This window comes from Vidua macroura, chromosome 2 (genome assembly GCF_024509145.1).
Source record: "Vidua macroura isolate BioBank_ID:100142 chromosome 2, ASM2450914v1, whole genome shotgun sequence".
In the NCBI taxonomy this organism is placed as follows: Eukaryota; Metazoa; Chordata; class Aves; order Passeriformes; family Viduidae; genus Vidua; species Vidua macroura.
Window position 1 is genome coordinate 82,560,178 of NC_071572.1, and position 13,346 is coordinate 82,573,523.

General features: G+C 38.6%; 1 protein-coding gene across 1 annotated transcript in view; it reads left to right on the top strand.

Moving 5' to 3' along the window:
* Positions 1–13,346, top strand: part of FAT3 (FAT atypical cadherin 3) — a 333,799-nt gene that overhangs the window by 236,501 nt on the left and 83,952 nt on the right. Inside the window, exons 9-10 of the mRNA XM_053970651.1 lie at positions 7,852–8,127; positions 9,674–9,884. Of these exons, the coding sequence (XP_053826626.1) occupies positions 7,852–8,127; positions 9,674–9,884 (487 nt within the window). The remainder of the gene's footprint in view (positions 1–7,851; positions 8,128–9,673; positions 9,885–13,346) is intronic.

A 13,346-nucleotide genomic window follows, 5' to 3' on the forward strand; every position in this document is an offset into this window, starting at 1 on the left:
TGGCCAGGGCATCCGAGCATGTGTTTCTTTCGGTCTTCACAAGAGAGATTTCAGAAGTGATTGTTAGCTGAAAACTGCCAGGAATTATGGCCTTCGTATTTATCTCTCCATTTTGCAAAACTCGCCTTCCTTATTTTTGGCTGTACTTTGGAGCCTTTGGTTACCTTCCTCATCTTAATTTTCTTTTAGAAAAATAACAAAAAAATATTAAACTGATTGGTTTAATTTAAGAATGTCACAGAATAGATCATTTACTGATAGCTCTCAGTGGCCTTATTCTGAGTTTTGACAAAACAACATTTTAAGTATTTTGTTCTATGTACACAGTACCACCTGCATTTTTAACTGTAACTGCAGGAAGTTATGGTAGAAGATGAAGCAGGTAGAAAGCAATTTTGAATAACAATAAAATAATTTAAAGGCCCCCTCAAAGTATGATGGTTTATTATGAAACAGCTGATGATCACCATGTGCAATGAAACACTCCTGCTTTTTATTCCACCCCAGCTGTTTTCCTTTATCTCTTCTTGGCCTTTTGTCTGTTATACAGTTGGAGGTGGTGAAATACAGCATAAAAATGCCAAAGATTTTTGTTTGGGTAACGTGATCCCTGGCATGGACTTGGTGAAGTTTCTTCAGCAATGTTCCTGCATGCCTTAAACTCCAATGAACTGTTCACTTCCTTCATGCCTTACTGTGCACACAGTTCATTACTATACCATGAGAGGAAGGAACTAATTTTGATTTAAAAGTTACATCTGTTGTAATGGTTCACTGTTGCAAAAAGAGGCAAAAAAAAAAACATAAGGAGTACTAATAAAAAAAAAAGTTACAAACTTTCTGTGTAACCAAAAGCCTACTTGTTTTGGGCATGATCAAGGTTTCCAAAATAATTACAGTCTCCAAAGTGAGAACCAAAGTGCCAGGACTTGTTAAGCCACTGCCACTCACCATGCTGCCCATCCATCTAAGCCTGAACCATCCAGCAGTTGGGATGGGAAAGGATGGAGAAGAAAAAATACGAAGAAATTTTGACTTGTTTGATTTATATATTTGAAGTGTGGATAAAAAACGTCAGTCACGGTGATTAACTTCTAGAATGGCTAAGTAAGGAGACTTAGCCAGGGAGAGCTTTTGCCTTTTCCCTTTCTTTTATCCATCATTGCTTGAGGCCATGCAGTAATTTATTAAAGGCTGAAGGCATACGTTTGCTCTAAATTCCCACGAAACACAACTCCTGCAGCTGCTAGGCGAGCTGTTGGCCTTGCAGAGGAGTTGGGGCTTCTGTATCCCATGTGCTGGAGAGAGCTGGGACAGTGGCTCTGTGCAGTGACTCTTCTCCCAGCCACGGCCATCACCTCCCTTTGGCCTGCAAAAGGATCTGGGGCCCTTGCTTGAGGCCCTTGTGGGGTCTCTCCCCACAAGGAATCATTTTAGTGGCATCTAAATGCCTATTCCTGCCACAGTTTTGACTCTGAAACATAAGAAATTCTCCTGGTCATGAGTCAGGTTTATCCAAAACCCCGATTTTTACTGAACAACTGAGATATTTTACATACAGATGCAACAGAGGAATAGAATAGCGTTTATTTACTTACTTGTAGTGCATACTCTTGAGCTTTGCTAAAATACCCACAGAAGCAGTGTACAGGGGGGAATCACTGAACTACCATTTAAGTTATTATAATGTTTCACTTTTATTGAGAATATTTTTCTAAGAACAGCCTCTGGAGTGACGTTACTATGTGAAAAAGATGATTTTACTCCTTATTTTCCTACCTTCTTATTTCTCATCATTGTAACTGCTGTAGAAAAGATGTGTTAAAGCATGAAGGCTGTTGCTTCCAAGCTAGGAGGCAAAAGGCACCTCAGTTTCACTTATTGCAAAACCACCTGACTGTTTCTCAGTAGAGTGGGCACTCAGAGGGTAATGTGCAATTCGCTCTGAAAAGGTTTTGCAGATCCATAGATGTTCACTTACAATACCTTCTGCTGGAGCCAACCAGACTGGAATAGCAGACAGAGCATACTTCTCATTGCCCCTTTCTGTCTGTCCTTGCAGAAGGTTTTGGAATTTAGTTTATTCTTGTGCTGAGGATTGACTTTTAACTCTGAGTTTCTATCTCACCTTTCAGACATCACCTTTTCTTTACAACATTTTCTTTAGAGGAGCTGATCAGTCACCCTGAGGGAGGGTGGTTTCTCTTAAATGAATGGTGAAAAGCTCTTCTTAGAGGACCATGGCCAAAATGCAGATAAGATATTAGAGTCTGCCAGAAGCATTTCTGGGCTGTGGATTCTTCTAGGGCAGAAAAAGGGACATGGGGATTCAATTCAATTTTTCGCTTTTGCTTGGTTGAACATTTACTCCAAACTATAATCAATCCACTCCTTGATTTTTTTTTTTTCTTTCACACCCAGTAATCTCAGCACTGCCTTGCCTATGAAGCAAATATTTTTCTTTCAATTTTAACATAACACAAAGAACACAGTAAAGTATAAATAACTAGCCACTGAGGTTGTTAGGAAAACTGAATTTTTAAGTTAAAGTTGGCGTTTGGAGGAAAGAAAAACTTGTCAGGAAGTAAAATATAAAACTATGTGGTATCACTATTGAAAGCAGTATTAAATTAAAATAGGTTTCAAAACCTGTGCAGAAGTGTAACCTGAGTTTAAATAATTCAGGCACTTAATAGGTTGTACTACAACACGGTGCCCAGACCAAGCAATTAGCCAAGCAGACTCTTCCAGCTTCAAATGTCTTTAAAGCAGCTGCTGGCATTTACCCAGTTTTCACTCAAATATGTCTGTGCCTAAACCAAAGGTATTTGTTCTGGGCAACATTAAAAACAGCTTTGGAGAGGCTTCCTGCATTAGGTTTTGTCCTGCTTTGATTTGATTGTATTTCTCTAGGCCTTTCACTTACCATTTTGAGTACAAAGTCTTTGCTAATGCTCTGAGTGTTACTTTGCCTAATTTGTAATCTTGGAGGGCCATTTCCTTTATTTGAAACTTGCTTTAACTGTGGGAAATAGGAAGTGAGCAGGGAGAAGCAAATCTTTTATAGTAAAGCGCTTGTTCAGACTATAAATTAGGCTCCACACAATGGACACAGAAGGAGGCAAGCCTGCCTTTCTGAAGCCCACAATGCACTGGAAAAGATATGGGCTTTCAAGAAGAACCAGGCAGAGACTGGTTTGCTGCATGTTGGCTTTATGAGCGTGGAAAAAAAGACTTGCAGCTAATGTTTGTCAATGAAAAGTAGTTTGTTCAGTCAGTAATCTTGAACAGTCATCAGCAAAGAGGAATCCCTACTTAGCAGCCAACAAATAGTAAACATTTCCATTTGTCACCTTTTGGAGATGTCTTGGGAAACTTTTAAAGCCTGGCTTTGATTCTACACAATGGGTATTGTCACAGCTTAACACCCCGGGCACCTATGCAAGTAGTAAAGGATATTTATGCCACACAGCTCATTCTTGCCATATCTTCCATTTGGGAATAAAATATGTAGAAAATACTAAATTACACAGAAATTGGGAGTCTTTGAGTCACTTCAGTAGTGTAACACTTGATTTGAGGTGAAAGATGTGCTACCAGCTGGCTTAAGCATAATACTTCAAGGACCCTTTTGCTGACCCTTTTGAAGTCAGTGGGAAATTTGCAAATAGTACATAGATTTTATGCCTGAAGTTGGCAGCCATGAAATGAATTTGAGAAACTTTTCTCATATTAACAATCTGGTGGCACTCAGTTTATTCAACTTCATGTATGTTTGTAGAATCCAGTTTTCTATGTGCCTGCTCTTCATGTCAGTGTCACATTTTCCTTCCTTTCTTTTTAAGTAACATCTTACTAGAAGTTATCCTGCTGGAGCAGCAAATCTGCATAGGAAGAATGGCATTTGAAAGTGACCTAATAAAAGGGGTGTGGCTCAAAAATAAACTTAAGACACCTTCCTCAGCTTTACCACTGCACTTCACCTGGGATTTTGGTAACCTTGTTGCAAGGCATTGTTTTCCTGGGCAAAGTATGGGGTTGATAGTGACTTGCTCTTCAGAAATGTTGTAAGAACTAAGGGACTAATATCTATTCTAAATGGCACTAAAACTCCATTTTCTTTTACCTGGTTTTGTTTAAAGTAACTCCCAAGATAGCTCAATTTTTAAGAACATAAAGAGTTCCATTTATAGGTTTAACAGAGCTCTGTATAATCAGTATTCTCATATATAACTTAACTTTCTTTTGTTGCAAGGAAAATACACCCCCCTCTATTAAAGGAGAGAAATGTTAAAATTGCATTTGACTCTCGGGGATTTTGAGGGACAGCTGATGAAAATTAGAAATACTCTTAACTGCTTAAATAGAAGAAATTGTGAATCAATAATGACTTTGTTATTCATTAGCATCTCTAACCCATTGCCTTCCATCTCCAGATGGAAGTGGCTGTTGAAGTGCAAAGTATGTAATAAATAATGTGTATTTCAATGTGGATCACTTGACAAATCATTAAAATACTGGCATCTCTAGGGAGGAAGATGCCTGCCACTTAAACAGGTACTTGATCAGTAGATGTGAACTGAAAGAGAGGAAAAAAAAAGAAGGAAAAATAAGGGATTTTGGCAGTGATCAAAGCAATTTTAACTGCATAGTTCCCTGTAAGTTTGATGATCACCGTGAATGAGGGCCTCAATTTTTATATCTTTTACCCCTCCATGCCTTGCACTTCCCAAACATGATCATGTCTGTATGTGTGTCAGGGCAATAACTTACACCCTTTTCAGTGGGAAGAAATGCTGCTCTGTGAATCCATGCTCTAATTTCCACAGTCTCATGGATTACCCTTGGTCTCTGATGCTGATCCAGTCTCACCCTGTTCAGTTTGTGCAGTCTAGTAAAGGCAAAAATCAGAGAGCTGTGGCTTGGACAGTCATAGTGGAAGCCTTGGGATGGATAAACCTTTATGCCCCTTGTGCTTTCTCAGTTTGCCAGTGATCCCAAAATGCATTAGATATTATAGGAAGTGAATGACAGCTCTGGGGTGGTTATATACCATGCAAACAAAATAGCATGTCACTTCTGTAGCAGTACTTTTAAGACACATTGGTGTGTTTCTCTCTCTATATATATATATATATTTTTTTTTTGCCTTCAAGAGCAGTTTCAGCTTGCACACACCAATTTTAAAAATCAACTCACAGATACAGGCCTGTCCCTCACATGGAAGCTTACTTGTTCAAGTTAGTCTGAGCTGTACTACTGTCAGCAGAGTCAAGCACTCTTGGTGTTTTCAATCCATTTGAAAAGTTTTTAATTCTCTGTTGGACTGTCTAAAATGATTAATGACAAAGTTTTTGGTCCTGAATGAAGAGCAAAATAAATTACCTGTGTTAATTATCAGTCATGTTATAGTGGTACCTGGTAAGAACTGAGTATTAAAACTGCTCAAGAAAATTTCTGTAAGTATCAAATACTGATTATCGCCAACTCCTATTGCTTCTCTGTCTATTCTTTACACTAAAAAGTGGTTCAGCACTGGCTCTGTGTCCCATTAGATTAGAGTTCAAGACTTTAATCTTCTCCTCAGACTTTCTTTCATAGGTTACAACTAGTTTCTTCATATATTTTTAAGACACAGATTTGGGTGGGTTGTTTTTCCTCAGATCAGAAACATGTTTGATATATTACAGCAACAATAAAAGTATAAAAAGCTAAGTAACTCTTCATCATTATTATAGGCCTAGCAAAGCGTATTTCCCCCCAATTTTATTGCTATCTGTCCAAGACTGAAGCATAACTTAATATAGGCTTCACCCTGCTTCACTCTGGTGTACCATAATCTGGTGAAAATGAAATTGTACGGAATGCAAGTCTTATGCCATTTAACTTACAGAGCATTTTATTTCAGCTGTCTTTTGAACAGTTCCCAGGCTAGTTCATTACAACTGCTTCTTACAACTGCTCATGTTCTTCTGGTAATGTATTCTGCAAACCCTCCCACATATCATGGAAATCTAAAGTTTCATTTCTCTCTGAGGCTAACATCTGTTTGTGCAATATTGCAGTAAAAGTATAGCTGTATTTTTCTTCTGTTAAGAAAGTATGGGTGAACAGGGCTGGATCAAGCAAACTAATGAAATACTTGCTTTAAAAAGAGCCGAGTAATAAAACAGCAAAGAAAATATCTCGAGTGATGGATCAGGTCTCCTAGTCTGACCAGAGTCCTGTGTGTGGCCTTTCCCAAGTCATTATTTGGATTATTTCTTATTTCAAAGCCTTTTAATAAAAAGACAGTTCTGTTTTCACTTACTGTAAAATTAGATGTGTCCTTCCACAGGCAAATTCTGGAAAAAATACTTTTTGTTTCTAGCACTGAAAAAGAGTTAACTCTTGAGATTTCAGCTTTCAGTATTACACTGTTTGTCAAGGGTTTTGCTGCCACACTCCCCACAGCAATCTATGGTATACAAAGTCTGGAAGGCACATTTTCCACTGGGAGTTGTCGCCCTGGTTATCAAGAGTTTTCTAAAGCCTTCTGAGTTTACATTCTTGTAGAGAACTTTCTCACACAACTTTCTGTAAACAACCTATTGTTTTGCATTCTTTTATAGAGGCAGAGAAATTTGATGTACAGGTAGTTTGTCCAGTGTCGTTGGAGAGGAGGCACGTTCACCCTCCAATCCACTGGCATCTTTTGAGAACTATAAAAGATTGGAGTCAGAAAAAATAAATTAGTCTCTTCATCGTGACCAAGGCTGTGGTGCGTCGTTTTTGCTTGTGTCATCTGGTGACAGGGAGTGACTTCTCCAATGACAAAATCCGCAAAATGTCATCAGAGCGACACATTCATAACGTAACTTGTGAAAGGCAAAGCTTGGAAAATAGTGATTCTTATTATTTATCAGAAGCAGCTTGTGATATATTGAAATGAATGTAATAGGCAGCAAGAGCAGCACCCTGGCCTGCTCTCCCCCTCTCCAAGTTTCCTTAAGGATCAATACAGAAGTTTTAAAGACAGATTTGAGGCAAAGAGCACAGCATTCATTCACATTTTTTGTGTTCCACCATTCATAAACTGCAACAAAAAGAAGGCAAATAGATGTTGGAGGGGAAAGTGAACTAGTTGGCAATAAAGACAGCCATCACTGGCAAAGGAAAAGCAATGATGTAACAAAAAAATATAATCCTTCTGTGTCACCAATGCCCTGAGATCAGCTGTCCTTGGTGGTACGTATTGATCTGTGTGGGGTGTGCTTGTGTGGTAGTGAAGTTGTGTTTCCTCTGCCCACCTCAAGTGGTGTAAGAGCAATCTGAGGTGTCACAGCAACTTGAAGTCTCCACTGCTGTCACAATTCGATGTTGTCAGTAAGCCCCAATGCAATATACTGGGCAGAAAACACAGGATTCAGCTGAATCTAGATTGTATAAAAAGCAGATTTAAGCAACATGAAAAAGATTATTTTATAGCTTTGTTAGTAGTGAAGGGGAAAGGAAATTACATAATAGTTCTAGAAGTCTCTTGTAACCAAGGCAATTACAAGGAAGGACAAAACCTTTCCTTAGGACTATTGTAGAAATACTTTCCAATCTACAGATACTGAAAACATGGCCTTCTTTATCGGGCTCTGAGTAGGTCTTACAGTTAGGAACATTTTACTTCCAAAGTCAAATCCTTTCTATTTCTTTTGATCTGAAAAATAAGAATTTAATATTAAATAATGTTTCTCAGTCCCACCATGCAGCAGCATAACATCTTCAGCCATTCAAAGTAAATTGCATTTCTGTAGGTGCTTATTCAGTAGTCTGACTGGACTTCAGTAACTTCAGATTTCTCTTTTTTATTAACTGTAGGTTCTTATCAAAGTGCTGGATAACAACGATAACGGCCCAGAATTCTCTCAGCCAAGTTACGATGTCACTATTTCAGAGGACATCCTCCCTGACACTGAAATTCTGCAAATTGAAGCTATAGACAGAGACGAAAAGCATAAGCTGAGCTACACTATTCACAGCAGCATCGATACAGTCAGCATGAGGAAATTCAGAATTGATCCCAACACCGGGGTTCTCTATACAGCTGAGAGATTAGACCACGAAGCTCAAGATAAGCACATCCTTAATGTCATGGTAAGAATGCAGTATTCCCTTGGGTCTGGCTGCAGTCATGGCCGCTTCAGGGACATACATGGAGTAGGCTTCACTTGAGAGAAGGACTCAGTGCAATAAGTAGCCACTAATTTAATCTTACCTGCCCTGCTGTGTATTTATTTCACAGTTTTTATTTCGGCTTTTTGGGAAACCTTATTGTGAATCCATTGTATGGAATGTGATATGATTCCCTATCTCGAGGGAGAGCAAGCAGGTAATTATATAATCTCTTGGCATCTGGTCCTCTCCCTCAAGGTAATTTCCAGAGTTTCTGAAGTGAGGCTGGAAGTTATTCACAGGGAGATAACTGCTTTCTTGCACAGGGAGAATGCTACAGCCTTTCTGAATACAAACCTCATTTATAGCTTACTTTTATGGACTTATTTCAGTACATAAACTGTTGATATACAAAATAGTTTTCTTTTATCTATATTCCAAAATCTTTGGGTATGCAGAAAGAAGTTAATTACCAATTTTTGCTTGGTGTGTCTAGACTACAGAACAGAAATCTGTCTGTTTTCAAGTGGAGATTGTGTATCACGGACATAATTTAAAAAAAAACACCTCCCCGTGTTGGTTTAAACATTGGAGTCCACTGTTTTCTTTAACCACTTAAGACTTCTGCAGCAGAGACCTTCTAAGGAACTACTCATGGTGTGTTAGGTACAGGGGCAGCTTTGGCAGGGCACCCTAGGGTGCAAAAAGCTGCTGTGAGATGCAGCAAGGAGCTGAGTGTGGTCTCCACTCACAGAGTAAAATGTTGTAAGTCCTTTGGCAAACAGACTTAGACTGCAGACTAGCAGACAAGCAGACTAGCTATAAACTGACTAACAGACACACATGGCCAAGCGAGGTAATTCCCTGGTGCTTGGTTTTGATCTTCACCTGATACAATAGGCCTTTTCCTTTGTTTAAGAAGAGCCAAAATTTTGAGGAGATAGTGGTGGCAGGATTATCAGTGAAGCAGTGCTGAGGTATTTTGGATGGGGTTGAGACAGGTGTGGTAACTTACACCTCTGTTGGCAGTTACCAGCACTTCATAAAGTGATTCCTGCTCTGTTTATTGTTGATATGATCATCTACATATATAATGATGAAGTAACCCATTGGCAGCTACAAGCCCTAGCCATGCCTATATGCTGTAAAGAAGCCAGTGCAGGAGTATGACAAAGACAAAAGCATGCCCATTCAACAAGTATTAATAAAAAAGGAAATTTTTGCAAACCTCAACCCAAATTTAAGATCTCATGTGGTTGCCACTTGAAAAATTCACGTCATGATGGTTAGTTGCAACACATTTTTTCACAAGTGAAAAAAAAAGTAGCTAAGCTCTTTCCTGTTTCTTTGCTTTTAGTATCTGGTATCCCGTGTGTGAATGTATTTCAGACTGTTCTTTGGGACAAATGGATTTTTTTACTACTTTGTATTAAATAGAACTGAAAGTAGTATTCAGACTCAAATGTGTAATATTTGTGAAGTCTTACTAGACGACTGTCAAATTGTGTGTTATGCACTTGTTCTATAGGTCCGAGATCAAGAATTCCCTTATAGAAGAAACCTGGCCAGAGTCATCATAAATGTGGAAGACTCCAATGACCACAGTCCCTACTTCACCAGCCCATTGTATGAAGCCTCAGTATTTGAATCAGCAGCAGTTGGATCAGCAGTGTTGCAGGTCACAGCTCTGGACAAAGACAAAGGAGAAAACGCAGAGCTTATCTATACTATTGAAGCAGGTTAGGACCGAGGCCAAAAATGAAGTGTCATGGATTATGCCAGAGACAGAACAGTGATGTGATGGTCACCTGTGCTGACATACAATTCAGCTTCTTTGGTCTACTTTCTCCTGTACAGATGGGCAAAGGAGACACCTTGTTGTTGTTTTGTTGGGTTTTTTTTTAATTTTATTTTGAAGCCACTATACCCAAAACCTGTCAGAACAAACTCATTCTGGAACAGGTTGCCCATGAGAGGTTACGGAGTCTCCTTCTCTGGAGATGTTCAGAACCCCACAGGATCCTGTGCAACCTGCTGTAGGTGAACCTGCTTTAGCAGGAAGGCTGGACCAGATGCTCTCCAATGGTCCCTTTCCAGTCCAGCCATTCTGTTATTCTGTGACTGGTTCATTTTCACCAGATGGCTACAGAGCCTGTTACCTCTAAGTCATTGGGTCAAAGCCATCAGAGTAGTTATTCAAAACTGCAGCCAGTGACTTGTTTTTAAGGTTCTGGTTTCAGACTAGTGTACAGTGGATCCTCCATAAAAAAATGCCACAACAGCTGGTATGTCCTGAAATCTTTGTCGTTATTTGGACCAGAGGAGCACAGCGACTAAGAACAGGGCTATGCTAAAACTTCTGCCATAGCATTTTAATGGCACAAGGTCTCTTGAAACTAAGAGAGGGCATGATGATACCAGATGAAAATTGCTTTTGCAGTTAAGCTCTGCATATTTACATTCAGCACATAATCTGTACCAGCAAAAGCATTCCACAGTAGTAAAACATTTGCATTATCTCTGACACATTTGCAAGTGAATGTAAGTTCCTCTGGGTCACATGAATCTGAAGTTAAGAATTATCTTTGAGATAAACCATTGACAGATATAAAAGAGGGGGATGCCTGGAAAAAGAGAGAAAGAATTAGAAATTTGTAACCTCAGAATTTTTTAATGTTTCATTTCTATTTAGGGGTTTTATTCATAATATTAATCTTTCCACTGTAATACTAGTGAAACTTGAAACTTTTATTTCCATAAAAAAAAGTCACAGGTACTTCGATTATACCCATATTGGGCTGATCTCAAGCCTTTCCCAGCATTAGGCTCTGATCCTACTGGATCACTATTTATCCCTAAATTATTGTAAAGACTTACCAGCTAGGATAGCTTATGTCAATTAGGAGCAGGCTAAATGAAAAATAACTAATGAAACAAGAATATCTACACCATCTCATACTGATTTAGTGTAATATAATTCAAGCTCACACCGTAAATTAAGATGATATAACCTGAAGTTTTAAGACCCAAGGAACGTTTTTTCTGTCATTATCTTGTGTGCTCTGTGGAAGGAGACTACTTTCAGCAAACCAGAAGGTGAAGTCTTTTGCAGCTGAAAGTGATGAACTTAGAATGAGGAAGATGTTAGCACTCCAAAGCAAATATTTCCTTTATGCATTGCGTTTGTTCTTAGCAGTTATTTCTCAGTATTCTCCACTGGGTTTTGACTTTAACTGGGGGCAATCTTACACATGCCCAGACAGGAAAACACTGTCCTTATGGAACAAATTCTGAGCAGACTAGACCAGGTTCCTGGGGCAATGTTTTTCAAGACTATTTCCAGCTTTTTCTTGACACCTTACTACTATTATGGGTTCCAAATCATCTAGAGGTGCCACCACAATGTAAAGAGCATCCCAACATCTAAGGAGTGTAGTTCCAATTACACTGGTAATAGAATCCTACATGATGCAGGCAGGAAAATATTATGATTAGAAAAGATGCTTTAGCTATTAGATGATTTCTAGATACTCTCTTTTTCAGTACAGCCTGCTTCTGTTTCATCATGAGCTCTCTCTGCAATGTCAGATCTCAAATTTCCATTTACTGTAAGCCTCACACTCCTCCAGTTTCATTATGTATAGATGTCCCAATCTCAGGTGCATCAAAATTCAGTATTCTACTGCTGTAGTTTCTATGATCTATAAAATGTGCAGTTGAGGATATTGATTTTAACTGCAGAATTCAAATTGTATACAGCCCTTTGATTCACGGGAATTACTCACCTCATCTTACATTGTTCTGAAGAGAGCAATTGGTAAAGAAAGTAGTTTTTATGTAATTTCATAAGAAATTCCTAAAGGAGAAGAACCAGCTCTTGCCTTGCAGGAGGCAGCCAGTGGCTCAAAATTATTTGTATTAGCAAGCACTGACAAAATAACAGCAGCATTTGTAGTGTCTGTAAATGTGACAGATACCGTTATTTTTATGAGAATTTGTAGCTCTGGAAGAATCTCACCTCCTGGGTGAATAGCACCATTTTTGGTTTAGCTAGTAAACTTTACTGATCTGCAAGGAAGGATATAAATAGAAAGCCACTGCCAGTATTGAACTACATAAAGTAGTATGTAGTTTAAATTAGCCTCCAGAATTTACAACAGATAGTGAATTATATCTTAAAAATAGTTCACATTACCTCACTTCATTTAGGATTCCATGTATTTAGGCATCCCAGCTACAACTTACATGTTTATTGCTCTGTGCGCAGCACCTGTAGCAATCACTCGTAAAACACCCCTCTTGTGTATCACCTGAGATATATTTCTCTCCCAGCCTTGGATGGATGCTTGACCATAAATTAGAAGCAGTTCTAGATTTGAAGATGTGAATTACAATAGAAGGAACATGGTATAGGTGATTGAAATTACTGTTACTCAGTATATGCTGTTTGTATTTAGAATCAAAATCAGAAAAATCAGTCTGTATGCTTATTTATGCCATGTATATATGCAGCATCCTTACTTCAAGCAAGCACTCAGTAAAAGAGCAAAATAAGGATTGCCAATTAAAGGTGATCTCAAATTACAGGGTAGGAATACATACAGAAAGTTTTGAATCTGTCTTGCTGAAGAAGAGATTGGCAAAAAGACCAGAAAGAAATAAGGCCCCCAAAAGTTCTCTGATCCAAACTTACTGTTTTCACCTTTTTACAGTCAGTGATATCTGTGCTTTCATGTTGTAACAGGCATTTCATGACATTTTCTGCTAAATCTCATTCATCTGGATTCATCCTCCTCAGAGATCATATGAGAAAACTTTGTGCCACCAGACGTTGAATCTCTTTTCTATGCTGTTTGCTCTGTTTTATTTTTTCTAAATGCCAGTTTAACCTTTTTATATTCAGTTCTTTGAGTCTTGAACTACTGTAATCTCCTGTATGGTTTCTTAATATCCCATTCAATTAGGAGCCTGAGTTATTATCCATTAGTCATGTAATTGGCTTGTTAGCCTCTGATCTCATTTCTTTGCCTTAGGTATACATGTATTTGACTAATTTCTGTAATTTAGGGATGCTTTTCCTTACTTCAGTAGGAGTAATGTGCATGCAGTTCTTGCTCTGATGCTGGTACTGAGAATCAAGATATAAAGGTAGCAACACCTGAGTTTCTGATGCTTTGAATACCTATACTGTCTACTGAGCT